General features: G+C 34.1%; 4 protein-coding genes across 13 annotated transcripts; 1 reads left to right on the top strand and 3 right to left on the bottom strand.

The window, feature by feature from the left end:
- Positions 1-660: 660 nt before the first annotated feature.
- Positions 661-6,811, bottom strand: LOC110617682 (probable protein phosphatase 2C 76). 2 transcript variants are annotated; one of them, XM_021760637.2, is made up of 9 exons: positions 6,451-6,811; positions 5,558-5,867; positions 4,661-4,788; positions 4,061-4,159; positions 3,645-3,803; positions 2,899-2,985; positions 2,055-2,146; positions 1,270-1,344; positions 661-1,045 (listed from the first exon to the last, which is right to left on the bottom strand). In XM_021760637.2, the coding sequence occupies exons 2-9, from the start codon at positions 5,806-5,808 to the stop codon at positions 887-889; spliced, it is 1,050 nt and encodes a 349-aa protein (XP_021616329.1). In that variant the 5' UTR covers positions 5,809-5,867; positions 6,451-6,811; the 3' UTR covers positions 661-886. The 2 variants fall into 2 exon arrangements, with proteins under 2 accessions (XP_021616329.1, XP_043813298.1); XM_043957363.1 differs by lacking the exon at positions 6,451-6,811 and adding an exon at positions 6,062-6,441.
- A 2,387-nt stretch (positions 6,812-9,198) lies between these two features.
- Positions 9,199-15,679, top strand: LOC110616517 (cyclic nucleotide-gated ion channel 1). Of its 4 annotated transcripts, none has more exons than XM_021758901.2 (8): positions 9,200-9,367; positions 10,105-10,243; positions 10,931-11,498; positions 11,931-12,143; positions 12,709-12,989; positions 13,292-13,403; positions 13,994-14,230; positions 14,824-15,679. In XM_021758901.2, exons 2-8 carry the CDS (start codon positions 10,215-10,217, stop codon positions 15,520-15,522), a joined length of 2,139 nt encoding a protein of 712 aa, XP_021614593.1. In that variant the 5' UTR covers positions 9,200-9,367; positions 10,105-10,214; the 3' UTR covers positions 15,523-15,679. The 4 variants fall into 4 exon arrangements, with proteins under 4 accessions (XP_043813126.1, XP_021614593.1, XP_021614594.1 ...); XM_021758902.2 differs by lacking the exon at positions 9,200-9,367 and adding an exon at positions 9,390-9,712; XM_021758904.2 differs by lacking the exon at positions 9,200-9,367 and adding an exon at positions 9,748-9,881.
- Positions 15,680-16,312: 633 nt separating this feature from the next.
- On the bottom strand, positions 16,313-22,511 carry LOC110616518 (spermine synthase). Of its 6 annotated transcripts, XR_002488201.2 has the most exons (13): positions 22,016-22,506; positions 21,821-21,862; positions 20,496-20,716; positions 20,333-20,377; positions 19,814-19,890; positions 19,566-19,688; positions 19,116-19,220; positions 18,946-19,018; positions 18,714-18,785; positions 18,213-18,408; positions 17,695-17,824; positions 17,485-17,623; positions 16,313-16,845 (listed from the first exon to the last, which is right to left on the bottom strand). XR_002488201.2 is itself a non-coding variant. In XM_021758908.2 (12 exons), the coding sequence occupies exons 3-12, from the start codon at positions 20,683-20,685 to the stop codon at positions 16,747-16,749; spliced, it is 1,110 nt and encodes a 369-aa protein (XP_021614600.1). In that variant the 5' UTR covers positions 20,686-20,716; positions 21,821-21,862; positions 22,016-22,502; the 3' UTR covers positions 16,313-16,746. The 6 variants fall into 6 exon arrangements, 5 of the variants coding, with proteins under 5 accessions (XP_021614600.1, XP_021614598.1, XP_021614597.1 ...); XM_021758908.2 differs by lacking the exon at positions 17,485-17,623 and having other exon boundaries at positions 22,016-22,502; XM_021758906.2 differs by lacking the exons at positions 16,313-16,845; positions 17,485-17,623 and adding an exon at positions 16,855-17,187 and having other exon boundaries at positions 21,987-22,511.
- Positions 22,512-25,174: 2,663 nt separating this feature from the next.
- Positions 25,175-27,253, bottom strand: LOC110618326 (protein phosphatase 2C 51). The gene is made up of 3 exons (XM_021761492.2): positions 26,424-27,253; positions 26,075-26,180; positions 25,175-25,901 (listed from the first exon to the last, which is right to left on the bottom strand). Exons 1-3 carry the CDS (start codon positions 27,114-27,116, stop codon positions 25,591-25,593), a joined length of 1,110 nt encoding a protein of 369 aa, XP_021617184.1. The 5' UTR covers positions 27,117-27,253; the 3' UTR covers positions 25,175-25,590.
- Between the last annotated feature and the right edge of the window lie 525 nt (positions 27,254-27,778).

Consider the following 27,778-nt stretch of genomic DNA (forward strand, 5'->3'; position numbering starts at 1 on the left):
CAACTCCCAACTCCATCCTTTCCCTTTTACCTCCTGATATATATTTTAAAAAAAAAAGTTCCTATAAAATAAGATATATTTTTTCTGATTAACATAAATTTGTTAATTTTACTAATATGCAATTGTAATTTATCCTTGAATATTTATAAAACATGATAATACATGATCTACATATAAACTGATGTATGTTATTGTTTGCATACTTTTAATATTCAGTTTTTCTATAAAAAAATCGTAATTTATATAACAAAATGTAAATTATTTTAGTTATTTTTATTACATATGCATTTAAATCAATATCTAAAAAAATTATTTTATCCACGAAAAAGATAGTTTAATTAACTTATGTGGAAATTAGTGATTAGTCTAAAAACAAATTAAGCAAATCTAAACAAAAAAAAAAAAAAAAGAATAAGTTAAACATTCTTGCCCGTTTTCCATAAAGGAAATTAGAACCCAAGGCGCCTCATGTGCCCATCAAACGGTCATTGTTGTGAACTTAATTTCCTTTTTATCTAGGTACTTATCCATTTGAGAAAATTTATTTATTAATATTCTAATATATCCCTATATCTATTGAAATTTTTTTTAATAAAATTTTGAAAATAATTTAATAATAAAATAATATATTAGAAAAATACAAGTTAAATGACAACTAGAAGCAGCAAGGTATACACGCAGATGTATTAAAAGACTTGAGAAGAAAATAAGGGCACTTCAGAGTCTATGTTTTTTGATACAAGAGCATATTAAGAAACAAAAAATGAATAAACAAATAAACTCCTCCATATGAACAATCAGCTACATGCATGCACATATTGCAAAATTAGATTCCCTAAAGCATCATCAATAAATCATATCATGCATGCAACATGAATAGCGATTTCTAATTACTCTGGACATTGGCTGAATCTGCCTTGGCATGATGGAATCTCACCACAATGCAGGTTATGTTGTCTGCACTACCACGCTTAAAAGCTGCTTCTGTTAATTTTCTAGCTGCAGCCTCAGGTTCTTCTTCTGTTCGAGCAATTGAAACCGCATCCTACACATAATGCATGCCTACTAAGCAAACAGACCAAGGAAAAGCATTTGAATTTTAACCCCAGAAACCAACCAGCCATCCTTATAATGATCAGAATCTCGTGCATCATTCAGATCATTCGTCAGAAATGCCCTTGAGCCTGTGGTCTTTCATGGGCACACGCGCACAATGCTAGTCTGTGAGAGAAAGATAGAGAGAACGAATTGTGGTGTTGGCATGCTTACCTCGTTTGGCACCACATCCCATAGTCCATCACTTGCAAGCACAAGCACTTCAAATTCTTCATCTATTTTTTGATCCTGAAAGGAAAAGACAACTTTGCTCATGTTTGTCTGGTGAATTGCAATTAGCAAAATCACATACAGTTTGACCAACTATAAGCAAGGAATCTTTGTATGATAATCTTACAATGAACTCACAAATAGACACAAATAAAGCTATCATATCCCTAATTCCCAGAAGAACCTGATGGAAGCAAACAGTGCCATTGAAAGTATGAAAGGAAACAAGAAGGATGTTACTTAAGACAACTATGGTTCTCCTTTTTTCTTTTGGGATGCCATAGCCTTTTTGTGTACATCTGCTATAGGCACATCTTGGATTCAAGCCGAGTCTCATAAATAGGCACAAAGAATATTTTCAATCTTGAATGGCTGCCAATTGCTTTAGTCTACTACTTGTGCAAAAGTTGGACTTCAATGGTTTGGCATTCTTTTTCTTTTTAAAAAATAATAAGTTTTGGCGCTTCTGACATCAAGGCAATGGAAACAACTTTGGATATCTAAATTAAATGTTAACAGAAACTAGCCAAAGTAATCTTAATTTGATATACCCATCCTCTACACTCCAATATTAACCAATACCAAGGGAGATTAGTTTGCAGTCATGGCAATGAAAAGAAATATTCCACTGCATTCATTGACATGATGCTTTCCCTCTACATATTAATGTTAAAAAGTTCAAATGATGGGCAGTTGTGCTGTTCAAAGATAGAATATCAAATATTTACCTGTATCTCAGGTTCTGCGACAACAAATTGCTTCAACATGCGGTTACCAAAAGCACGTGACATAGCTAGTACACCTCCAACCCTCCAGGTGCCTGACAAAACAAATAAAGCAGAATGCATGATTCAGCTTTCATGAACAACTGTATCAAAGTTCACCTAATTCAAATGATATAGCAAAAAGAAAAGATAAAGACAAATCCTCTATCCATAGATGCCTATTTGCATGACATATAAACCGAGATTGCTGAAAATCTATGAGAGGGCAAACATGGTATGCATAATAGCCAATCTGTTCCTTTCTAGTTAAAATTGTCCAGGACCATCGGATCAGGCTAGACTGCAGTCTGCTATATCTGTCGAACAAGCAGCTCATAAATTGGTCCAGTATGGGATGAATGACAGGTTACTTACCTTCTTCAAGTTTTAGCTGACTGGTTTAGGAACGAATCTCAGGCTGAGAAATCTGCATCCCGAATTTATATTTAGACTACAAATAAGATCACACTTGTATTGTTTCCCTTTTCCAAATTACTAGATTGTTGAAAGCATCTATAATTGTCAGCTAGGACATAAAATAACCTAGCAACAAGAGAGTTTATGCATAGTAAACTCATTTGGACTCATCCCATAAACAACATGCCAAAATCTAACTCAATTAAATAGTCCCTCACATCTAGATTGCAAAGGCTGTTATCACTTGAAGTGTCCAATCTCTTCCTTTTACAGAGTACCATTCCAAAACATCTACATGGGAAGTCAGATCTACTGAATAATTTATCAACACTAGCAGCTCCAAAGCAACAGAAGAAGATAGAAGGAAGACCAAAGTTTAAAAAATGCTTACCTGCCCACATTACAACGCCACCAGCACTTTCAATTCTCTTCCTTTCATCACTTCTATTTGGTTTATGATCTTCAGAGAGAGGGATCGCTGTCCATATGGAACGAATAATTACAGATTAATAAGTTAATAATTACAAGCATCATTTGAATAATACATTGCAATTAGCAATCACTAGCAGTAGATTGGAACATCTGGTAATGCCAGAACCTTAATTTGAGATTATTGTTATCCTAGAAAAACTGAATTAAATGATCAATTTATATCTGACTATTGGTAATCATTTTTACAATATTAAATGCATAATTTATTTCTTTTATTTTTGTACCTTGAACACACAGCAGTGACTCACATACAGTAAAATAAGCTGAATAGTACGCTCAAATATCAGATGATTCCTTGTGCCTATAAATTTGTTTATTAAGCAGACTCAACCTACATAGCATTAGATCCTGCATCCAATAGTAATACAGGTCCTTTATCAGCATCAATACCAAAATATGTGAATGATGCTCAAAAGTTTACAGATTAGTTCCCTATTAGCAGCAGCTTTTGTCTTCTTATCCACGCGTAAAGGATTTGATAAGTTAATGTCAACTTTTCCATGATGGTGCATTAAATATTTACATTTCACTAGTTGTTATTCAAAGTGCACAATCAGCAGATCAGTAATCTCTAAAATGGTCTTCACAATAATATTGTCCAGAAATGATTATCAAAAAATGATGAAATTTACAGCACAAGCTCACCTTTTCCAGCTTTTGATATCACAGTTCGCGAATCTCCAACATTCGCAACATATAGATGGTTACCAACTAATACTGCTGTTGAAGCAGTGGAACCATCATCACGGTAGGTATCCTTTACAGAGTCCAAAAAGTCCACATCAGTCTGTTGATATGTTTCACCTGCATTAGTTATAACGTTATCATATATAAACCATAACAAACAATGTTCAAGGGGTTGCAAATGTGCTCTACAGAGGAACCAAGCCCACAAACAAAAAATGACAGTTTGACACTTATATGGGTCTCATCCTATCCTAAAGAGATACAAAACACGAAGGCTGCATGACAATGCTACCAACAAAGGATATGATGCAATAACATGATCCTGAACAAGGTAAATGATGCATAGTACTGGGCATCAGAAAATTTGGACATACCTATAGCCAGTTTGGTATTTTCCATGAATTTTGGATGCTTCATCAGATTATCAAATAGGTGCTCCTTCAAATACTCAGCAGCACGGGAACCACCATGACCTAGAATGATGCATCAAACTTGTAAAATGAAACCTACACACATGTATATGCAATTATGAAGACAAAGAAGAAGAAGAAATAGAAAGAAACATATGCTTCAATCATACAAATTAGTCCTGGCTATAAAAGAAAAGCATGCAGATATATTAGTTCAAATTATTCAAAGCTAAATGTCGAGATGATTAGTATCATGTAGACTGCTCCAATGGTTACTTGTACATTTCTTTCATTACATGATACTAAACTGAAATCATACGGCAGGTTGGATACCAATCAATTTGTCTGTTGTCTGCTTAGGCAACTTCCTAGCTGTGTTTATACATCCCTTGCATATATCATAGTTACCATCTGAAGGATGTAAACCATTAACACACTAATTATTCTAGTGCATCAGTATTTGCACTTCCACCAGGTAACGTCTACCGCAAGTCAAAAAATTGATGGTCATTCATAACGCCTACATATCGGTAAAGTTCATTCAAAGAGGACAGGGAATCAAACCATCAAAGATTCCAAACATGCAGACTGTTTGCCCATGAATCTTAGTATTTTTAATATCATAACGATCCTCCATGGTTGCTCTCTTTCCTCTGAAACTTGAGTACCCGCAACTCAGTTTGCCATCTTCACTGTCAACAAGAAAAGAAACCAACTCAAAGCTTGTTAAGAACTAGTTTTCTGATTACAGCTAGGATTCCTAGTTCTTCAGTTCTAATCATACGAGTAGTGAAAGACAAATTCAGAGAGCAGAAACATGAAGGATTTTGAAGGCATTGAACCAATTCATGAGAAGCATAAACAGTAATGTTCCTGATGAAATGCTAAAGTCTTTAAACAGGGCCAGGGGCTAGAATAACAATATTTAATGGTGACCGAAAATTTTTCCTTTCCAAAAAAAAAATGGAAACAAAATCATTTTCAAAGCCTACTCTTATTGTTGCTATATATATATATATATATATATAAACTTGAGCCGCTGTGAGTTTCAAGGTAGCAGAAGATTATAGTTGACATCATGCACATCGTGTATCTTATCAGTTAATTAGAATCACACAAACCAAACTCATCTCGAGCTATCTCAAACAGATATGCTTTTAGTCAAACATGTGGCACAAAATATCATGTAAAAAGGTAAACTGGCAAATACATCACTGCACCAAACAACACAAAGAAATTTGCAATTTGCAATTAGCGCAACCACAGTTCATATACAACCACATAGTTGCTAGTAGATTAGTCCTATGCAATTACGATTCTAAACAACCATATATTTGCATTCTATAAAGAGAAAAGTAAAACAACATCAAAGTGGATATGTTTATAATAACCATTTCTAAAACTTCACCAGTAATGCATATATCAAAATTTTTTTTTTAAGAAAAAAAGCTCTGTAATCACCTTTTCCACCCCCCACTAACATATCCACCAGCTTCATCTTTCTCTTTGAGTACATCAACAACAGCTTCCCGTTTTGCTGTTGAGCCCGAATCAACCATCATACTCAGATTCATTGATAACTCACGTTTCAATGTATAATGGGGGTGAAGACCCACATGTAAACTCCTCCTGATATTGCTCAACTTATACCTTGTTTTGGAAAATATTCCCCCTTCTGCAATCACACTCCTTATGCAGGTATTGCATGTCATCTAAATAGACCAGTCTGAATGTCTGACCTTCGATGCCGGATCTTCAATCAACGAAATAGCTGCCAAACAACATCATGAAAGTTAGGTGTTATGATCAAATTCACGGCCCATATTTTTAAGATATCAATGTTAAATAAGTTGATGGATTAAGAATGGTATATTCTGTATGGAAAAAAAAAAAAGTGATGGTAGAATCAGCATTTTCCTCAAAAAAAAAAAAAAAAAAGAAAAGAAAACGAAAAAGAAAAATTACCAAACGATACCATATGTTCTCTAATGACCATGAAATTGAAATGTCGAGACGGTTGAAAGAAAGTGCTGGGATTTCATATATTGAAGCTTTTTTTTTTTTTTTTGCGTTGTGGGGGTCAATTTATTTTAGAAACCAAAATCAGCATTAGCCATGAAAACTAATAATACTCATTAGCAAAACTTAGCTGCATTATCTGAACATTGAATTGATGTATATAGATAGAGAGAGGCATGTATAAAATATTAAATCTCGATTTTTTTCCTTTAAAATTCTATCGGTCAGCTCAGATACAAACAGGATGTCTATCTGAGGATGCAAAAAGGACCGAAAAAGGAAACCAAATAAATGAAGATAATCTCAACATAATCATGAACAGATAGACATCTTACCTTTAATCCACTAGGCTCACAAAAGCTGAGAAATCAAAACATGATAAAGAGCTTAAAAGAGAGGGGATACAGAGAAGTTTCCTTGAAATAAAAATGGAAAATTGTTCAAAAAATTACGGATCTCTGGTTGAAAATCCGCGAGTTTTGAGGGTGGATCGGATCCGAGTTTTGATACGGTTCGAAAGTGGAGGATCTGAATATACTTTTATGAATCAGCTGAAACCTTCTCAGTGTAGAAAGCGAATCTAGAAAACCTACAGAGATAGAAACAGACAAAGAAAGCCAACAGCAGATAATATCGCGAGAGTATGGAGCAGTGTGAGAGATTGCAGAGAGAGAGAGAGAGCCTTATATAAAAATTATTACAGGGTAAATCTGTTACAGGATAATCTACGATGTTACCTTCTGACCAAAAAAAAAATTTTCTAATTCATGGATGGCAAATCAATGTTGATTAAAAACGCATGCATGACTACGATAAATATGGATATTTTTTAAATATATATATATAAATATATATTAATTTCTTATTTTTTCCGTCATTGCATGTGGTATGATTATGTGAAAACCATAACTTCACTGCATAATTTGTCGGCTTTCTATAGCTTAGAACTGAAAAAAATGGCAATGTGATGCCGCTCATGCATCCATCTTAGCGTTTATCTTTTATAAATATTATTTTCTACATCTCTATTTTGTTTTAATTTTTTGCTTCATCGTATATTATTGAGAATTTTAATTTTATAATAACAATTTATTTTATTATAATTTTAATATATTCTTATTTAATACACTATAATATATATTAAATAAAACCAATAAATAATTTAATTGATATTTTTTTACATTTAAAATTAAAAAGTGGTCGGACTTCATTTTTTAATTACATATTGAGATGATTCTTATTATAAAAAAAAATTATGGAGAGAAAATGAGAAATAAATTTAAATCTACTCATCTACGTATTTATAGATTTAATTATTTGAGTAAATTATAGAAATATCAAATGTTATTTCTCCAATTCTCAATTTCCATTTTAAAAAAATAATATACTTGTTTAATAATTATAAAATATTTATATTTATGACCAGAAAGGAGATTTTCTTTAAATACTTTATTATTTGTGTCCAAATTTTTATGTCTAGTTTGAATATATTTATAATTTATTAAATTTTTATTAATTAAATAATTTTTATTCTATAAAATTAAATTTACTTGCATTTTTATAATTTAAAAATACAATTAAAATAATAATTTTTTTTATTTTTTAATATATTCATTACTCATAGTATTTTATTACAAATTAAAAAACTTTCATTGTAAAATTATTATTTAAACTAATAAATTAATTTTATGTCATGTTGAAAAAACTAACAAATAAAAACCTATAATATAAAAAATATATAATTGATTTGAGAGAAATTAATATATATATATATATATATATATTTATGATTTAATGTATAACTTAAGTTGTGGGCTTTTCATTTTTGTATTTTGTTCATTAAGTATTTTCAACGCCTAATCATTAGTCACTCCCTAATTAGATATTTTATTTCCTTTTTCTTTTTCTTTTTCTTTTTCTTTTTCTTTTTATCCAAATAGCTAGATATTAATTTTATACCTTTATTTTTTTTTATTATTTTTTTATTATGCACCCTATGCATGCCTTTTGCCTTTTGCCTTTTGTCTTTTGTCTTTTGCCTTTTGCCATTGCAATGGCTGTAAGTGTCCCACCTCTACTCCTCGTGGCCATGCCCAAAAACTGCCCTAGATTAAAAAGTTATTATCTTAAAAATTGCGCAATTTAGCAGCCTCGGAAATAATTGATATCCCAATAATTATTTTGAGATAATAATGGATTAATATTTATTATCGTATAAAATATTTTAATATATTTAGAATAAAAAATATTTATTTTCTATTATTCAATTTCGTTAAATATTAATATTTAAATTTATTGATACAAAATATACTATAAATGTTGACATATTTTGTAAAAATAATATTCCATTCGTTGTATAAATATATATTTGTTCTATTTTTGTCCGTACAAATTTATATCACTTTTTTTTATAGATAATAGTTTATTTATTATTTTTTAATACATCAATAATTAATATAAAAAAAATAAAATATATTATTTTAAAATCAAGTACTTGCATTAAAATTTTATTATTTTAATTATTTATAAGTTTTAGTTAATCTACATGAATTTTAGTATAAAAGTGAAATTACAACTCTTATCAATATTCAAGTGGTTAATAAATTGAACTAAAAAGAATAATTACAATTAATTTTATTTCCTCGTAATAATAATTAAAATTGCTTCCTTACTCATCCAAACAAACAAAATTTTAACCGTAGAGGAGTATCCTAGGCCAAAGTCGAGGGTGACAAATATTTGTCAACGACAGGTGAGTGAGAGAAGATACTGTAACAGCATTGACTTGCGTTAAAAATCTTACCCGAGGTAAACGCTCATAAAATTGGCGCTCAGTTCTTTGTTGGCAGCTCAGATCAGGTGTTCCTGCTGAGTGCTGAATTCAAATTCCGTCCGGTGCCATTTTGACAATGATTAATTTAATTTCGCCCACATCATGATCATCACAGAGATAAAAAGGCCCAATGATAGCGCGCGCTTTTGGAGCACCGGACGAAACTGTTTGGAAGCCAAAACAGTGGGTCCCAGCATCACAAGACTACTTGCCTCATCCGGTCATCCCTGACAGCAACTGTTTGGGATTTTCAAAATAACAAATATAGAGTCCAGTCGTTGCCCTAGACATTTCCAGGAAGCTTCCTTCTAATCATAGCTTTCATCGTCTGTCACAACAATAAGAAGAAGAGGGGAAGAAAAAGTCTATTTTTGATAACAAACGCAGTCTTTGATCAATTTCTGATATTTTCTTCCTTGGTATCTTCTATTTTTCTCTCTTCAGTTTCTACTCCAGTTTTTCAATTTGCTTCGATTACTTTACTTGTTTCAGTTTAATGTGCCTGAAAATGATTTTCTACTCCCAAATTAGATTTGATTACTAATTTTCATTGAGTCAATAAAGTTTTTCCTTCAAAAAGAAAAGCTAAAGAACCGTCTTTTTTTTTTTTTTGGGAAATTTTCAATTTCCTATCTTTTGGGTGTGCACTGAAGTTGGGATATCTTGTAGTAGTAAATCTTCCTGTAACCAAACCCTATCTTTTTCAAAAAAAATTTCCGCCGCATGTACGGATATTTGTGGGCATCTCTATACATGTCAGTACGGTGGGTATTGCTATACGCCTGTCAAGATATTTTTTGTGAGGATATTAGTGGCATATCTGAAACTTGGTATATTTTGAGAAAGCATACCTCATCTTGCTTTTATCTAATAATCCTAATTTTAAAATGCTTTATATTAACTCTGCTGTCTACTTGAATACTGCAATTTACAGTAAGTTTTTTTTTTTTGGTGAATTTGGTTCTTTAAATGTTGCGCTGATGGCAGTACTAATTAGTTCCATTTCCTTTTTTTTTTTTTTGTTTTAACTTCCACTCAGTTATTATTATATGTAAATTTTACTGTGCCTTGATATTCAGTGAAGGTTGCATTTGGGTTTAGGTTGAAAAGAGGAGTATTATAATTTATAATATATTTTTCTTTCAAATTTTTACAGGGATTGAAATTGGGCTAACTTTCCAGTTTATGAAGAATATTCTTGGGTTTATTTATTTGTTGAAGGTGGATTTCTAGTGCAGGTTGCAACTTTTTCAATAAGTTGCGATCATGAATTTTCCACAGGAGAAGTTTGTGAGGTTAGTTACCATTGGAATGATGTTGAAATGCTTCTATTGTCTTTGCCATATAATTACTTCTTGCTGCGTTGTATGCTTGAGTTTAGGGATACTGTTAAGGCATTTTAGCCTTAACTTAATCTTGCAAGCACAACTCAATCATGAAGAGGAAATGAATATTAAGCAGGTATACAAGTACTTGGAATTAGGACCAGAGGTTGTTAAATTTAGAAAGCAAATACAGAGTATAACGAGTTAGCGCCAGAGTTGTTAAATTTAGAAAGCAAATATGGAGTATAGCAATTTTTAGATAGTGACTTGTATATATTTTATTTTCTTTATGTGAAAGAAAATCATTCATTTTCAAAGTGAAATTATGGCCAAGACCTTTTCATTGTGGGCATCTTTGCAGCAACCATGTTCAGACCTTGAAGTGGTGGTTTTGCCCACCACTAGAGCCTGCATATGTGATTATGTTTTTGCAATTTTCACCATCTTTTTGTCTGTTTGTGTCACAATCAGTTTCTCTTTGTCCCTTGGTTCTAAGATTATTGGATTGAATCTTATCGTTAGCATCTGAGTTTTATTCTGAGATGTTATGTAATTTGTTTTAGTTTGAATTTCTTATGGTTGTTGTGACGTATAGGATTTTTCAACTTCAAGTGGATGATGTAGAGTGACGGTTCTTGTTGATAATATGTTATTCAGGTTTCAGGATTGGAAGTCAGAGAAAAGTACTGAAGTGCAATATTCTGCAAGTAATGGGATACATTCAGGAAAAGTTAGGGTGACCATAAGCTCTATTTCTGAAAAGTTTCAAAGAGGATTAGAATCGGGCTCTGAAAACATCAAAAGAATTAGAAAATCATTGAAATCGTATTCATTTGGAAGTACGATTGCTAAAGGCTTGAATTCTAGGAAAAATGTCCTTGACCCTCAAGGATCTTTCCTTCAAAGATGGAATAAGATATTTGTATTGTCATGTGTGATTGCTGTGTCACTGGATCCTTTGTTCCTCTATGTACCTGTGATTGATGATGATAAGAAGTGTCTGGACTTGGACAAGAAGATGGAGATTACAGCTAGTGTCTTGCGTTGGTTCACAGATATTTTTTACATACTTCATATTATTTTTCAGTTTCGCACCGGTTTTATTGCTCCATCTTCTCGGGTATTTGGTAGAGGTGTTTTAGTTGAAGATTCTTGGGAGATAGCCAAGAGGTATTTGTCATCGTACTTCCTTGTAGACATCCTTGCAGTCCTTCCACTTCCACAGGTGAGAAAAACTGCTCTACTGTGCCTGTGCGTTTCTGATATACTTGCAACCGACTTATAAGTAGGACTACATTTTGTTATACCTCATTTCTGTAAATGCTAATCAGATTGTCTTATAAAGGTGGTTGAAGAATAGTTTGGCCTAATTTATGGACATTGAGCAATATGTTCTAGGTTCTTGTTCAACCACCCCCCCCCCAAAAAAAAAAAAAAAAAAATAGTCCTCTTAAATATATTAGCTGTGGCGAGAACTGGAGGATAGGCTCAACTATCCAAATGGGATGTGATTGGTACTGATATTAAATATTTGGCATTAAGAAATCTTCAAAATTACTGTTATTGTAACTGTTTTAGGATAAAGATTTTCTCTAAATTAGTTGTATTATAGAGTTTAATCATTTCTGAGGACTTCTAATTTGATGTTCTATGCCAGGTGGTAATTTTAATTATCATTCCAAAGATGAAAGGATCAAGGTCTTTGAATACGAAGAACTTGTTGAAATTTGTTGTTTGCTTCCAGTATTTTCCCAGGGTTATGCGACTCTATCCATTGTATAAGGAAGTCACAAGGACTTCTGGCATATTGACAGAAACTGCATGGGCAGGAGCTGCATTTAATCTGTTTCTTTACATGCTTGCAAGTCATGTAAGTTTGATTACTAGATTTTTATTTATTTTACGGTAAGATACATGAGAGGGATGGACCTTGTTGGTGCAAAATTTTCACTAGTTATCTACATGGCAGATTACCATGTGTGGTAATTATTAGTAGGAATTAAGAGTTTGCAGAACTAGCTTCAATATTCCAATTGCTATTTCTTTTGTTTGTAAAGTGAATCCCGAAAGTTCCAGTGGCATGCATAATAATCTGGAGGCAGACACCAGGGGGCTTGGCATTTATTACCATTGATTGAGATGTGTACCTCTTGTTATGTTATTATTTCATTAATTTTAACTCTTTTCTTTAGTGTATTTAGAAACTTTATTCATTCTTCACTTTCACTTTTATGTAATTTGATGTTTTCTAAAGCATAACAGGTGCAGAAGTTTAATTTGTTTCTCTCTATCTTACACAGTTTTTTGATGTAATAATGTAGTGCATTGGTAGATAATTGAAAAGTAATATTGAAAAAAAATGTTCTTGCAAAAGTTTTTGGACTTTTTTGCTGCTGGTTGTCATCAAATGCTAATTGAATAGCTGTTATTTGCAGGTTCTTGGAGCCTTTTGGTACTTGTTTTCCATAGAAAGGGAAACAACATGCTGGAAAAAATTCTGTTATGGTCCTGATTGCATTCGTGATTATCTGTACTGTGGTCCTAATAAAGGAAACAATGCAGCGTTTCTGAATGTCTCTTGCCCTGTACAAACACCAAATACAACTCGTTTCGACTTTGGAATATTCATTGATGCTCTTCAATCTGGTATTGTGGCATCTGATAATTTTCCAAAGAAGTTCTTTTACTGTTTTTGGTGGGGCCTGCGAAATCTGAGGTGCGAATGTATTTTCCTTTTTCATCTCCTAAAGGAACAAATTTTTATCAGCTTCTGCCTTATTTGTTCTGTCGGTAAAACATGTATGCTCTGATAAATGAGAAGCGAGGACTCTAATTTTTGTCAAGTCTGCTGGTATGCTTGTTGATTTTTAGGCCTTTCACTCCAGTCTCATGCTTTATTTTGTTTTCTGATCCCTTCCATATTTCATGTCATCTCCTTCCATTTCTAATAGTGTTTTTGAAGCACCTTCGCAGATTTAAAAGGCTATCTGATATGTTGTACCTTGCTCCTTTTTGCAGTTCTCTTGGTCAAAACCTTGCAACAAGTACTTTTGTCTGGGAAATCTGCTTTGCAGTTCTCATTTCTATCTCAGGATTGGTGTTGTTTTCATTTCTTATTGGAAATATGCAGGTTAGTACTGTTTCTGTTTGTGGCTTCTGTTAATACAGTGATGTATGGAGGAATGGAATAGAAATGGTTTCCCAGTGCACTCCATTTAATGTCAGGATTGTTCATCTACATGTATAAAAGTTAAAAGTAGGACCCAAAATCCAGGGTTGGTCACTAAGGTTAACTCAAATTTGATTATGGAATAACCCGGACCATGAACTTTGATTAGTTATAAATCGGAGCTTCAGTATAATAATGATGGTAGCTTTTGAATATCTGATGGAAATATCTCATTAGCAATATGTTATAGTGGTTGCAATTTATTTATTTTCAAACTCTCTCTCTCTCTCTCTTTATTCTTTTAGAGAGAAGGAATTTCAAAAGTTTGCTTTGTGAATATCTTTGGATATCTGTTTTTGTGTTTGTGCACATACAATCTGCTCTTGAAATTTTATAATGTCAATTGTCTACATGTCCAATGAACACTGGTTTGTGAAAGTCTATAATGGTTTGGTTGGCATATTATTGTACTTGAGTGAATCAATTAGATGGTTTGGGCACAAAACATTTGTGGTTATTGACGTTGATGTACTAAAGTTTTTCTGAAACAGACATACCTGCAATCCACAACCACAAGATTGGAGGAAATGAGAGTTAAGAGGCGAGATGCAGAACAATGGATGTCCCACCGCTTGCTTCCTGAGAATCTGAGGGAGCGGATCAGGCGACATGAACAATACAAATGGCAAGAAACCAGAGGTGTTGATGAAGAGAATCTGGTGCATAATCTTCCCAAGGACCTTAGGAGAGACATAAAACGTCATCTCTGCTTGGCCTTGCTTATGAGGGTGAGTTCTTTCTCCTTTATTTCCCAGAAGGCTGCATGAGCTGCTGTTATTTATTTCTTTTAATGAAATGTTCTCTACTACCTTTTTTAATGAATTAATTCGGCAAATATTTCCAATTACAATCCCTTTATCTGTTGTACTCTTCTTTTTTCTCTTCCCTTTCTTAAGATATGTTCACAAAGGGGAAAATGCTATTATGGCTAGTGTGACCAGTCATGGCTTGTCTCCAGATTTTAGTAATTTTCAGTGACTTCTGGCGGTGATTTTGATAAAATTACTTCTAGTTTCTGTGAATATCATTGGAGTTTGTGAGAATTATGCGGTATGCTGTTATTGGAGTTGGCAGTGCAACTATGCCAGTTTCTTTCTTATTTGAAATAGTAGAAGAAGACTGATAATTGTCGGAAGTTGAAACATATTTGCCTTGTAAAGGATACAAAAACTAATTGTCTTAATGCCTTTCCCCAAAAAAGGGGAAAAAAACTGATCATCTCAAGGGCCAAACATATTTCCCACTGGAATAAACATGTTAGTAGTATGTGTTTCTCTATGCATATCAATAATCTACATTGTTCGGATGTATTGTTTTAAAGGTACCAATGTTTGAAAAAATGGACGAACAATTATTAGATGCTATGTGTGACCGGCTCAAGCCAGCACTCTACACAGAGGTAAGCTACATTGTTCGGGAGGGAGACCCAGTTGACGAGATGCTCTTTATCATGCGAGGCAAGCTTATAACCGTGACCACCAATGGTGGAAGAACTGGCTTCTTCAACTCTGAATACCTCAAGGCTGGTGACTTTTGTGGAGAAGAATTGCTCACATGGGCACTAGATCCCCACTCCTCATCTAACCTTCCTATATCAACCAGAACTGTTCGGACCATTACTGAAGTGGAAGCCTTTGCTCTAATGGCTGATGATTTGAAATTTGTTGCGTCACAATTCCGGAGGCTACACAGTAAACAACTACGCCACACATTCAGGTTTTATTCACAGCAGTGGAGGACTTGGGCAGCATGCTTTATACAAGCTGCATGGCGCAGGTATAGTAAGAAGAAGCTTGAAGAGTCTCTCCGACAAGAGGAGAACAGGCTGCAAGATGCATTAGCCAATACAAGTGGGAGCTCACCAAGTTTAGGTGCCACCATATATGCCTCGCGATTTGCTGCTAATGCACTTCGTGCCCTGCGGCGTACTGGTACTCGCAAGGCAAGGTTGTTGGAGAGGGTTCCACCAATGCTGCTTCAAAAGCCTGCGGAACCTGATTTTACAGCTGAAGAAAGATAGACTATCTTTGGGGATATTTTGTGTTTGATTGTTGTGTACAAAGTGAAATTAGAACTATTTCAGCCAACAACGAAACACATGATAATGGCTCTTTGTTGGGGTTTTGAGGTTTGTGTAACATATATCTTGTTGTATATCTAAAATTGTATTTTTTTCAGGTCTTCTCGAAAAAAAAATTCAGTTCATATTTGATCATATAACAGTAGTGTGTTCAGTTAAAGTTTTTCCTTGTTTCACCTTGTAAAAACTGAAGGCCATGAACACATGCCCACCATTGATATCGAGAACCCGTCGACAGTTAATAAAATTTTAATGAGCAATTGTAGTAAGGCAGATCGAGTGGAAAACAATCTTAATGTTCTCATTCTCATCTTAATTTAAATAACTCTCAAGCTTGTTTAGTATAGTGGCCCAGATGTTAATACAATAACAATCGAATATCATGTGCTTACATATTTATCTATTTTGTTTGACCGTTACGTGAGTTTAACTAAAAATAATGAATGTGTTTTTTTAACACAAATGGAATTACATGCAATTATTAACTATAGAAATGGAAAATGCACCATATGACCAAGATATATTTTTCAGAATCAGAGACATGAATTATTTTCTATTCTCCCAAATGCAAAGCGACTGTAACTGCAGCCAAAAAGCCAAAAAGAGGGAGCAAGAGCAACTAACTCTTTTTTATCACAAGAGGGTTTAAGTCGCTCTCATCCCGGTGGAGTCCGGATGGAGTATATTGTTTACGCTGAGTTTGAATTTTTCATTTTATTAACGCCTGAAGTAGTCATATAACTTTCCCTTTTTCTTATCGAATCTGCAAAAAATAAAACCAAGATTCTTTGATAAACATAGTTTAGTGGTGTTATTAGATTGTAATATATAATCTAATAAACACTAAATTATGAAGTGATCCTCTCAGTCGCAGCTCCGGAGGAACTGCTCATTCTCGCCCTAACCAATCGAAAAACGGTGAAAAGAGAAACATATTCATACATTGGAAGGCATAAGATGGAAACATGTGACTATTATTTTATTAACACTGGCTTCAGATTCTGCATTCCATTTTTCATCACTCCGCTAGATGAGGTTGCTACCATCACATTGGGTAGTATACGCCAATCAATCCCCTGCAACTATGTGTGTAAAATACCTAACTGTTTAGAATCTACTCTCCCGTCCACTCTATCATAAACTTCTTATAAGCAGAGCCATCGGTTACGGGATGTGGATTCCTCTTGCTAGCTTTGGAGAGTGGCGAAGCAATCTCACCTCCCTCTTCAAAAATGTTGGCAATGCAAAAGCAGCTGAGTGGATCTGTCCGGAAACAACAATAACAAACTGTATTCAACACAGACAGTTCAATCAATTATATTTACATGGTTATGCCATAGAATCCTGGAAAGCTTCACACGTTTCAATATTAAATTGTGATGTCCATTTACAGCAATTTTCAGCAGAAAATTTTCCAACCTCAGACAAGAAAGATACTGAAATTTGAAGGTTAACACTAGTACCATCCTGGTCCTTCATTGTATTTTATAGAAAAACCTTAAACGCACATTTACAACATATATAATAACTGTCTGCAAATGACAACTCAGGATTTCTAGCTGTTTGAAATAACACTGCTACCAAGCTTCGATTATATGGAGATGGCTGTAAAATGTCAGTTCCAATATCTTCTCAGAGATGAACAGAAGTGCCATTTTGCCACAACAAAAGGCTACTATTGTCTATAGAAACAATCAACATGTACAGCAATGCCACGCCACAGAATTAAATCAAGTTTCATCCTTGTCATGCACATGGATTAATAAGAGAAAATGCATGACATCTAGAAAGAGTCTCACACGTTTCCGAGTCAAAAACTTCCACTAGGTGTACTTACAAGAAATGAAACTTTTTTATATGACATAAGCAACCAGCCTAACATTGCGAGACACTATAACTTACATGTGTGGACAGTATGTTTTTTTTCCATTGCTTCATAGAGAATTTCAGATCAGAATGATTTTGACAAGTGTATTTAAGAAATTAGTGCACAGCTTCAACGATGTTTCATGCCCACATAGCAGCCAACATTATTTGCAACCTTCCATCAGAGATATTGTCATTGAGAAAAGGAAAATATGAGATCACAAAATCAATGAAGGAAACTCCTACCTCTGAGTTATAGAACCTAAGTTCTCTTTTATTTTTGACCGCTCCTTTTAATTTCTCAATAGGATTGACAGGATTCAAGAAATCAACAAGTGGCCCCTCTGTTGAGCATATGAGAAATCCAATCACACCACTGTGTGCCAGCCAAAGAAAAAGAACACAAGAATTATTTACTGCATAAACAACTTTACAAATTCCATTTCCATTTCAATTTTCTGCTAGTAAACTGGTAAATAAAAAACATTTGTGATAGACCACAAGCAAATTTGCAAGGAACTAGGCTAAACGAAAAAAATAATAACTCAACTCCATGAAGGTGTTGTTCAGATGACTCCACAGCAGCAGGGAGTAGCATCATTTTTAGCTCTTAATGGTCAATTTGAACACCAGAAATATAGTATAGTGCCAAAAAATAAACTTTTGCTTGCAACGACATTAATAGGAATTCTTGCTACCCAAAATTTTCAGGAATAGTTGATTTCTGAGAGCCAGATAATAAAGAAAACCGGGTCCTTAACTACCTTGGATATGTTGGAACACTTGCCCAGGCATAGTGGACAGAACCCTTGAATATTTCCCGGCAAATAGAGATCATATCGTCAATAAGGTGTGTATGAAGCCACATACTTTCTGTCATATTACAAAGCACTCCACCAGGTCTTAATGCTTTAGCTATTGTCTGAAAGAAGGGCTTCTCGACAAGCTCTTGAGCAGGACCTAAACCAGAAAAGGGAGTACTTCAATAAGCATTCAGGTGCTCTATATGGATCAACATAAAGCCAACGTCAAGGAAACTACTTACATAGTTATATTCCAAACATCTTTAATAGAAATTCTCAGAAACCAAAACTTGCACAAAGATCAGTAGATTAATCATTCCCCAAAATTGAAAAAATGAGTCCAGGTAATGGTTATTGGCTATATATAATGCATCCCATTCTTAATGAGTACATTGCATAAGCAAATCATATATGTCTCTTTAATGATAAGGGGATCACCACAGTTCAGATTCTGGAACATACCTACAGGGTCTGAAGAATCAACAATAACTGCATCATATTTCCCTTCAGGAGCAAGTTGAAGAAATTCCACAGCTGTTAAAATCAAAGAAAATGAGATAAGCTATGAAGACCAGGTCATTTCTTTGAACTAAAAGGGAATTCATGTACTAATGATTTGAGTCCTTACATTAAATAATTAGGTTACATGAATTAAGTATGAAGGAAATATTAAAAGGGAACTGTTTGATCATACCATCACCTACATGAAGTCGGACACGAGGGTCCTCAAATCCAACAGATAATTCTGGAAAATACTCCTTACACACCTATAGTAGCATTGGAAGGGTTCCTTTTAGGACAAAGGGAAGAGGGAAAGGAAGGAGAAGTAAGCAAACATGAATGGTTATTCGAATCATCACTTACATCTATAACCATCTTATCTATCTCACAAATATCAATGAGCTCCACAGAACCATGGCGAGAAATTTCCCTGAGAACGCCACCATCACCACCACCAACAACCAGAACCTACATCTTGCATTAGATGAAATAAGCATCGATAATTTCTGAATAAAATAATTTGATTACGCAAAGTTAGGGCACAGAGTATTGTTTGAAATGAAGTGTCATTTTCGGTTAAGCCACAGAATGTACATAATATTTATACAACAAATCAAGAATTTACATTAAACCACTGATGTAATTAGCTTATCCTGTTAAAAGGCTATACATTATAGAATTTGAATAATATACTATATAGAAGTTGCAGAATGGTTTTATGGAAAAGATAATTAGATGAGGAATATTTGCTATACTAAATAAACTCAAGAGTGCACAACATTAGCAGAAAGATGGAATGGAAGAGATGCCTACAGATTTGGGTGATGGAATCGAACAAAGTGGAAGATGAGCTATCATCTCCTGGTAGGCACACTCATCTTTCTCAGTCAACTGGACAATGCCATCAAGAACAAGCACTTTCCCATATGTAGATGACTGCAGATAGACAATGCAGAATTATCCAACTGACATAGTATAGGTAATAGGTAAGTAGAGAGCAAGAAAGGAGCGCAAGGCAACTCCATAAGAACAGTCAAATATGCAGAGTGACAATGCATAACCTCAAAGACCAAGATCTCTTGGTAATCTGACTTTCCCTTGTACAAAATGTTCTTAACTTCCAATGAATGAGCTTCTCCTGCAAATCAACAATTAAAAAACATCATCCTATAGTCATTCCTCTCAAAAAGTCTACAGAGTACAGAACCAATATACACACATATAATTGATAAATGAGTAGTATTGTGCATTTGTCCCAGGAAAGAGAAAGAAAAGGACTTGGCTAAAAGGGGGAAAAGGAGCAACTCTAGTAAGATGAACAACAAGAAGCAGACAGGACACAGGACCTCCAACATTCCTTTTTCTTCTCTGAGAAAATGTTATAAATGTACCAATGATATCGCACTGCAGTGTTTTCAACTTGAGTCAACAAGAACTGTAGTTACAAAATGATTATGGCTGAAAATTACAGAATTAGAATATGCAGATTAAAAAGGTAAAATGACTGTGTGATGATCAAAAGATATCATATGAAGCAAAAAGAATATCTCATAAAATGCATATGTGGAGATAACACCAACCAGGCCACATAGGATTGTTAAAATAGACCCGTTTCCTAGCTTTACCTGTAATAAATAATGGAAGAAAATAGTCAGAAGCATCCAATTTAGAACCTAAAACAGGCTGAAAAAGAATCTAAACTGGAAAACAAAGATATAAAAAAAAAAAATCAAAGGAAATGACCAGAGGAGAAATGAGATTCCGAGAACCACCCAGAAACAACAGTAGAATGGCATTTAACATCAAGCTCAGGTGCAGAAGCTCTAGCCTTCAAGCAACAGGAAGGAATAGCCCTCTCTGAGCCATTCCCATTATTCACCTTATCATCCATAATCTTCTGGTATTCAAAACCTCTTCCTGCGCTGTCCTCCATAGCTTATCATTTGCTTCTCCAGCTCCAGCGTCTGAAAAGGATATCAGAATACAATCATAGGGAAATATAAAATAAAATAAAGCAAATGTACCAAAACAATAAACTATCAACAACACCACAAAAAATTCCAGCCACGAGCAACATATGCCAAGATGTGAAACTACCAAGCAAAAATGTAGAGAGAGGGAAAATAAGATGAGCGAAGGGGAGGAATATATTAAAGAAAATTACCAGATCTCTCATGAAAGCGTGTAACAAGAAGCAAATGGCTTCAATCTATAGAACCAAAACCAGCGTCCCGAGGGAAAGTAACAAATATATATTTATAATCTAGAAATTAATTAAATACTTTATATGTACGTTAATAAGCTAAACAATAATCACAGAAATAGATAAAGTAATGCCCAAGCACTGTTTCATCATTACCAACTAAAGCCAGATGTCTTACTTAAATCATATAAACATATATATTATCTTCTTGGACTCAAACACAGATACCGCCTTGAAGACTTGAGAAATTACGTAGATTAAATGTTTTAAAGGCGTTCAATTTTCAGTAATAACGCTGATGCAAAATAAAATAAAACAAAAAGTCAAAAGTGAATGAAATTTTAAAAGAATAATTTATGTATGCTTATACTTGACATATAAAGTAATAGAAAAAGGAAATCCGAAAAATGACAGAACCAAGTTAAAATAGCTCATCCAACCAAAAATGCAGGGGAAAAAAAATGTTAGAAGATCCGTTTGATGCCCGAGAAAACCAGGAAAATGAAAGATAGTGAAAACAAGGCTATATCAAAAGCAACAAGCAATTTGGCATTTAGTTTCCAGATTATGAAAACGGCTTTTTCAAGGGAAAAAAATTTCCCAAAATAGTTCGATTTTTTTTTTTTTTACTTTAGAGTTTTAAATATTAAATTTACTTCCAGATATTACAAATTTACAATAGCAATTTACCGCAACTCGATTACTCGAAGATATTACACTTGTTATTCCAGAAACACTACAGTAACAAAAAAATATTACGTTGAACACAATTCACAGCAACACAAGAAAAAAGACAGAAAGCATAAAATTTAAAATTTATCGTCCGCGATTTTCTCGAGAAACAAACAAAGAGATTAGGGTTTACCAAAGGCCAACAGAGCAATATCCTGGGCTTTGACCAAGTTAACTAAAAAGAAAAGAAAATACATTAGCAGACATAACTCAGAAATGGCAGAGCAATACGCAACTACAGAGAGTTATGGAATAGAATATATAAAAGGTTACAATTGCATCACAGAGAGAGAGAGTACCAGCCGTTAATGTCAGAGAGAGAGAGTACCAGCCGTTAATGTCAGAGAGATATATTACTTGAGTGGGAAAGAGGAAATGAGCGAGTCTGAAGTCTCTGTCTTGATCTCTCTCCCTCTTTACAGGCTTCTGCTTTGATTTGGAGATGGAAGGAAATGGCGTGTTGAGTGGATTTAAAGGTGCACACCTGCAGAGATTTTGCTTATTATTTTATTTTATTTATGTCCACGGAGAAATTTCTTTTATTTATTATTATATTATTTGAAAGTGAGACAACTCCTATTATAATTTTATTTTTAACAAAGTGATTTGGTTCGTGGAGTTATATAGAGTTGATGTATAATGCTGTGTTCCCCTGAAATCAGTGATAAAGGCTCTGCTCCCTTCTGCTGTATTCCTCTTAGTTTTTGTCTAGTCATGCATGGATTATGCGTCTCTTAACCTTGGCGTTATGTCACAGCTCACAGGTCTCTTCTTCTTTGCCGCGTTGTCTCATCTGGATCTGATACCCATGCCATCGAGGATTTTGGTTGTTACTCTAAATTAAAATTAAAGCCCATTAGAAGCTCTTGGTAATATTAATTAATTAATAAATACAAAAGGTGATTAAAGTAAGAGAAAACGTGAGAACATGGATAATGATAAGGTGACTTTTATCAGGCATCTCATCAGCTCAAAGGTGTCCAATGGAATCACTTTGCAAAAGAAAATGGCTTCCTCGTTCACACGTACTCATAATCATTACTATTAATACTCATAATGTGCGAGAGTTTGGATTTCAAGAATCATGACAACTCATCTTATTCTGTTTGAATATGGTATGCCATAAAAGCTACAGCAATAAATATCCCAGATCAAATATAAGAAAGAAGCTTAATCGTGTTCGCTCAAGTGATGAAGGTATGAGATATTGAAAAAACTCAAAAGGATCAAATTTATGGAGCTGAAGTTTGTCGGAGTTGTTGGCCAACCGTTGAGCTGATTTAGACTTTCACCCTTCACTGAAATTGTGGAATTTGGAAATGGGGTGACCATCTCCTACTCGAGCCTTTCACTTACGACACCACGTGGCTAACAAACCTATGGATGTGGGGAAGCCGAATATATTCTGGACAGCTCTACTCCTGGCTGTGGACGAAAATTACTTTACCAATTGAACTGTTTGAAGTCTGATGCTTTTTGCCTCTTCTTTATCTTGTTCCATCTTTGGGCCTTTAGAATCCAATTAAAGCTAGGCTCTTGTACAGCCTTGTCCGCCCACAACGTTCACTTTCATTGAAGGACCTAAAGCAGCTGCAGCTTGTTTAAAATTTGAAAAATGGTAACACCACCTTATAAAAATGATTGTCTAATATTTATATATCCTATTGAATGAAAAGTATTATTATATTAATTTTTTTTCTTTGGTTTTTAATTTTGAATGCGCCAATCTTAGTAATTGAGTGCAACTCCTCCTAAACAAGTCATGATGCTCACTCTTATACTTTAATGACTTTGCTTTATATTCAAGTGATGCGTTTTGGAAACTTGGGAGTGTAGTTTATTTTACGACATCTCCACATACTTCCACGTGTTCTCTCAGCCTTCACAAGGTTTTTGAACACAATATAATATGTCGCATTCTTCTTAGGTTGTTGGGCCAACAGAAAGACCAACCATCCATCACTTTATTATTACCTTAATCATGCATTTGTTGTCCTTTCAATTATTCCTACCAATATTAAAATAATCTAAAAAGTTAATTTTTTTCTCATTTTATTCCAATATTAAAGAAAAAAAAGAGAGAAAATAACTTTTTTTAATATGAAATATTTTACTTGTTATTAACATAAGTAATTATTGAAATACAATAAGAATTTTAATTATTTAGCACCCATTTTTCTCTCCAAAATACTAACTTTTTTGTTATTTTCCAATTATAAATTTTCTTTCAAAACCAATCTTTCCAACTCAATTATATAAACACTATGTCTTTCCGCTTTATTATAAAATTATTTTTTTAAAAAAATATTGTTTACAATTGAACCTTAATTAATTACAAATTATATTAGAAGAAGTGGGGCTCACGTGATGGAATTCATAATAAGAGCCGCTCATTATGAGCATCAGGCATAAGTACAACCTATAAGTTGTATGAGTGGTAGATAATAGATTGATTATTATCGTTATTTTATATTAAAATATTAATTTTTAATAATAAAATATATTTTTAAATATTTTTAATAATAATAATTCAAACTAAAATAATTTAATTTTTAATATTACTTTAATTAAAATATTATATACAAATTATAAAAATAATATTTTAATATATAATAAGACCTATTTAATATTTCATAAAAAGTCATAGACTTATTTACCTAAAAAAGTTAAAATGAACATCTTTAGTCCTTAGTAAAAAAGTGCAAGTAAATTTCCGGTACGTTGCATCTTACAAGGTTTCGTTGTTCACTAAAGCTAGGCCCATAATTAATTTGGATTCGGATCCATTCTCATACACGCCATTGACTGTAGCCCCACACCTAACGGGAGGACTTAGAATTGCCACATTTTTTCAATTTTTCATAAATTATATTTCATAAAATTAGAAAAAGAAAATCATTCATTTTCATCCCAAAATTCAAACACACAATTCAATTCGCATCCATAAATTAATTAAAAAATTTTCACTTGATAAAAAGATATGAATATGGTTTATTTTGGAAAAGAAGCACAATGGACCACAAATGACATAGAAGAAATAAAAGTTATTTGACACAGCTCAAAACTACTACAAATAATTTGTTAAATTTAAAAAATATATAATTCATCCTCAGTTTATTAAGCATTCATCAAACTTAAAAAAGATAATGAAAATTTGATCCTATCATAGGATGAACAGTGCCCCAACCTAAGTTTGCATGCACATTTTAATTAATTTTATATAAACCTCCGTATAAATATTTAATTTATTAATTATTAATCTCATTTTTAATTTTTTTTAAATCAAAACTATATATAAAAAATGCACCGACATATAAAAAGATATGAATAAATATAATATATCAAATAAATAAATAAATTCTAAATTATATATAATAACCCCTATATCTCATTCTCAAACTATACATCCATCAAATCATACCGTCCCCGTCTTTCATTATATATGTGTTTAACGTATTTTTAAATATTCATATGAAAGAATTAAAAATTTAACATAAAATAATTTTCTATTAAATGAGCATATTATTTACATACTATTATTTCTTATGTTCCAGGGTTTACACAAGTTATCGGGAATTGTTTACTCTCACGAGGGAGGGGACGAAGGGAGTACTCCACAGAGAAGATACAAACAAAATTTGAGTTAACACCACCATGAAAGTTGATGAACCGTAAGCGTAGAATATTGACCGGAAAAAAAAACTGCTACTAAAAAAAAGGCCATGACCTCATTATGATCGTTACAGATCTTGGAAGGACTTGAAAAAAGAATTCTACCGTTCAACCATTTACAAGAAGTGATGAGTGATGACACCACCCAAATGATCATCAAACTTTTCACTTTCTTCATCATGATGGTAAGTTTAAGCCTCGCAAGTACTGCTACCAGAGATCAGGTATAACTTAAGAAATGCTGCCAAGTTTATTAAGCTCAACCACCACCACGCTAATATTATCTTTGCTACCCCGAGTAACTGCTAGCTCCACTAGCACTGCTGCAGCCTCAGCTGCACGGCCTTCACTCAATACCTCTTGGGATATCTTCCTTCTCATCCGGCCTCTTAAACATCTCCTCACAATCTGGCATGCCACTTCATTGGAAATCACATCCCATAACCCATCGCTCGCTAGTATCAAGAACTCATCAACTTTGGTTCGTTTATTCACAGTGACTTCAGGTTCGCATATTACAAACGGTTTCAGATACTGATCACCTGCATAACCCAGAATTTTATGACCTTATCACTAAGGAGATTGATTGATAATTAATAACAATCTTCTTAATTTAGGACTGTGATTACAATCCCATGGAGATCAAGAACAATTAATGAACTCAATAAACCAAATATAGATTGTAATGGATAATGAATAGAATTTTCTTCAATACCTATAGATCTGGAAGTGGCAAGAACTCCTAGAACACGGTGACCATTCCAGTTGATAATTCTTCCACCAGCAGCTTCAACTCTCTCCAATTCATCGGGTCTGTCAGGCTTCGCACAAAAGGGGTATCAACAGATTGATATAATTAGTAAAATAAAGCAAGTGAATGACTGATTTCTATCCAATCAATCTCTGGGATTACATGATTTATCCAAATGTAATACAAATGAGGATGAAACTACAAATGATTACAATTAAACGTAGCATTGCTCTAAAGCATTAAATTGCATTCAATTTCATCCAAAACAAATATCATAAAATTGAAAAATGTAAAACGATGTGCTAAGCGTTACCTTATGATCAATAGACAGCGGCACGGCTACACCGGCCCTACAAAGCACAGCTCTAGAATCCCCACAATTAGCCACCACAACCTCATCTTTGCTGACCACCGCCACCACCGCCGTCGACCCGACCATCCTATCTTTCTCTACTTCCTCATCCATCCTCCGAAAACACCCTTCCATCACCTTGTTCCACTCTATTCCCAATCCTTCCTTACCTTCAACTATTTCTTCCTCAAGCACTCTGTGCAACCTCTCCCTGCAAGCCTCTGCCACACGAGCACCACCGTGGCCGTCATAAACACCAAAAAAGTCATACTTTTCGCCTCCTTTGGCCGTAAAACCTAATTCTACTCTGACAGCGTCCTCCATCTCTCTCCTTCTACCTATTACAGAAACCGATCCATATGATATCCGCATAAGACCCTGCAAATCGTCGCTTTTCTCGAATTCATTTTCTTCGAAACTAGACATGACGACTTCCTTTTTAGATGAAGCGTCATCTGAAGAGGATGTTAATGATAAAGATATCTCCGCCGAACGATCACTTGCTTTTGCTTTATGAACAGAGTCACTAGATTCTTTCTTCTGCCCACCGGCTATAGTGAGATGCGTCTTTGTTTGACAAGTATACTTGAGTCGCCGGATTTTCAACCTTCTCCGGCGAGAATTGATGGTCTTGATGACGGTGAGTTGATTCATTCCACCGAACGGGGACGTGAGTCGCCGGAGAGTCCCAAAATAAAAATCACAAAATCTCGGTATCTACTTGTTCATTTGCATGGAATACTCCCAAAAAGACAGAAAGCAGAAAGCTGCGAAGAAGAAAGTGAAAGGCAATAACAACGAGGTGTCGATATAAATAGGAAAGATAAAAAAGCATTGAATAGTGGCCGTTGGATATTTTTGGTCCATTTGGTCAGTGCCACATGGGCCTCTATCCGCCTCTAGCTTCGATTTTTGAAGTGAGACGTGGACGGCAGATATACTTTGAGGAGAACGTGGAGCATGGATCTGTCAGTTCGTGATTTGGTTTGGTGGAAACGTGGGCCCGTTTGTGTAACTCTAGAAGTAATTACGTGGCTTCTCGTGCTGTTAAAGTCTTCCTTCCCTTTTTTTTTGGCTTTTAAAAGTGTTTGTCTCTGACAAGGAAATATTTTTGACTTTGACAGGTTGGGAAGACACGTGTTAGAAGATAGGGGATCGCGTGTCCGACTAGGACCTCGTACCATGTGTCCATTGCTGATTATGTCTCCATACTGGGTCCCGCAGGTGAAGGAACAAAATATCAGGAGCTTCGATTGGGTAATCGTGGCAGAAGCTGACCGACCGGCGTGTGTGGAATCTGATTGGACGTATGAAAT

The sequence above is a fragment of the Manihot esculenta genome, chromosome 6 (genome assembly GCF_001659605.2).
Source record: "Manihot esculenta cultivar AM560-2 chromosome 6, M.esculenta_v8, whole genome shotgun sequence".
NCBI classification, from domain to species: Eukaryota; Viridiplantae; Streptophyta; class Magnoliopsida; order Malpighiales; family Euphorbiaceae; genus Manihot; species Manihot esculenta.

Bases quoted from the DNA above. Each gene is read 5' to 3' on its own strand.
- LOC110617682 (XM_021760637.2), bottom strand. From the start codon at position 5,808: ATGACATGCAATACCTGCATAAGGAGTGTGATTGCAGAAGGGGGAATA. The intron at 4,789-5,557 runs GTGATTACAGAG...TCTTGTTGACAG, and splicing joins GTTAGTGGGGGGTGGAAAAG to TGAAGATGGCAAACTGAGTT. The intron at 2,147-2,898 runs GTAAGCATTTTT...TTGTTTTGTCAG, and splicing joins TGGCGTTGTAATGTGGGCAG to GCACCTGGAGGGTTGGAGGT.
- LOC110616517 (XM_021758901.2), top strand. From the start codon at position 10,215: ATGAATTTTCCACAGGAGAAGTTTGTGAG. The intron at 10,244-10,930 runs GTTAGTTACCAT...TATGTTATTCAG, and splicing joins CCACAGGAGAAGTTTGTGAG to GTTTCAGGATTGGAAGTCAG. The intron at 12,144-12,708 runs GTAAGTTTGATT...TGTTATTTGCAG, and splicing joins TTTACATGCTTGCAAGTCAT to GTTCTTGGAGCCTTTTGGTA.
- LOC110616518 (XM_021758906.2), bottom strand. From the start codon at position 20,685: ATGGAGGACAGCGCAGGAAGAGGTTTTGAATACCAGAAGATTATGGAT. The intron at 19,221-19,565 runs GTAGGCATCTCT...TGCAAGATGTAG, and splicing joins CGATTCCATCACCCAAATCT to GTTCTGGTTGTTGGTGGTGG. The intron at 18,409-18,713 runs GTATGTTCCAGA...TTTCTGGTTTAG, and splicing joins TGATTCTTCAGACCCTGTAG to GTCCTGCTCAAGAGCTTGTC.
- LOC110618326 (XM_021761492.2), bottom strand. From the start codon at position 27,116: ATGAATCAACTCACCGTCATCAAGACCATCAATTCTCGCCGGAGAAGG. The intron at 26,181-26,423 runs GTAACGCTTAGC...TTTTGTGCGAAG, and splicing joins CGCTGTCTATTGATCATAAG to CCTGACAGACCCGATGAATT. The intron at 25,902-26,074 runs GTATTGAAGAAA...TGGGTTATGCAG, and splicing joins TGCCACTTCCAGATCTATAG to GTGATCAGTATCTGAAACCG.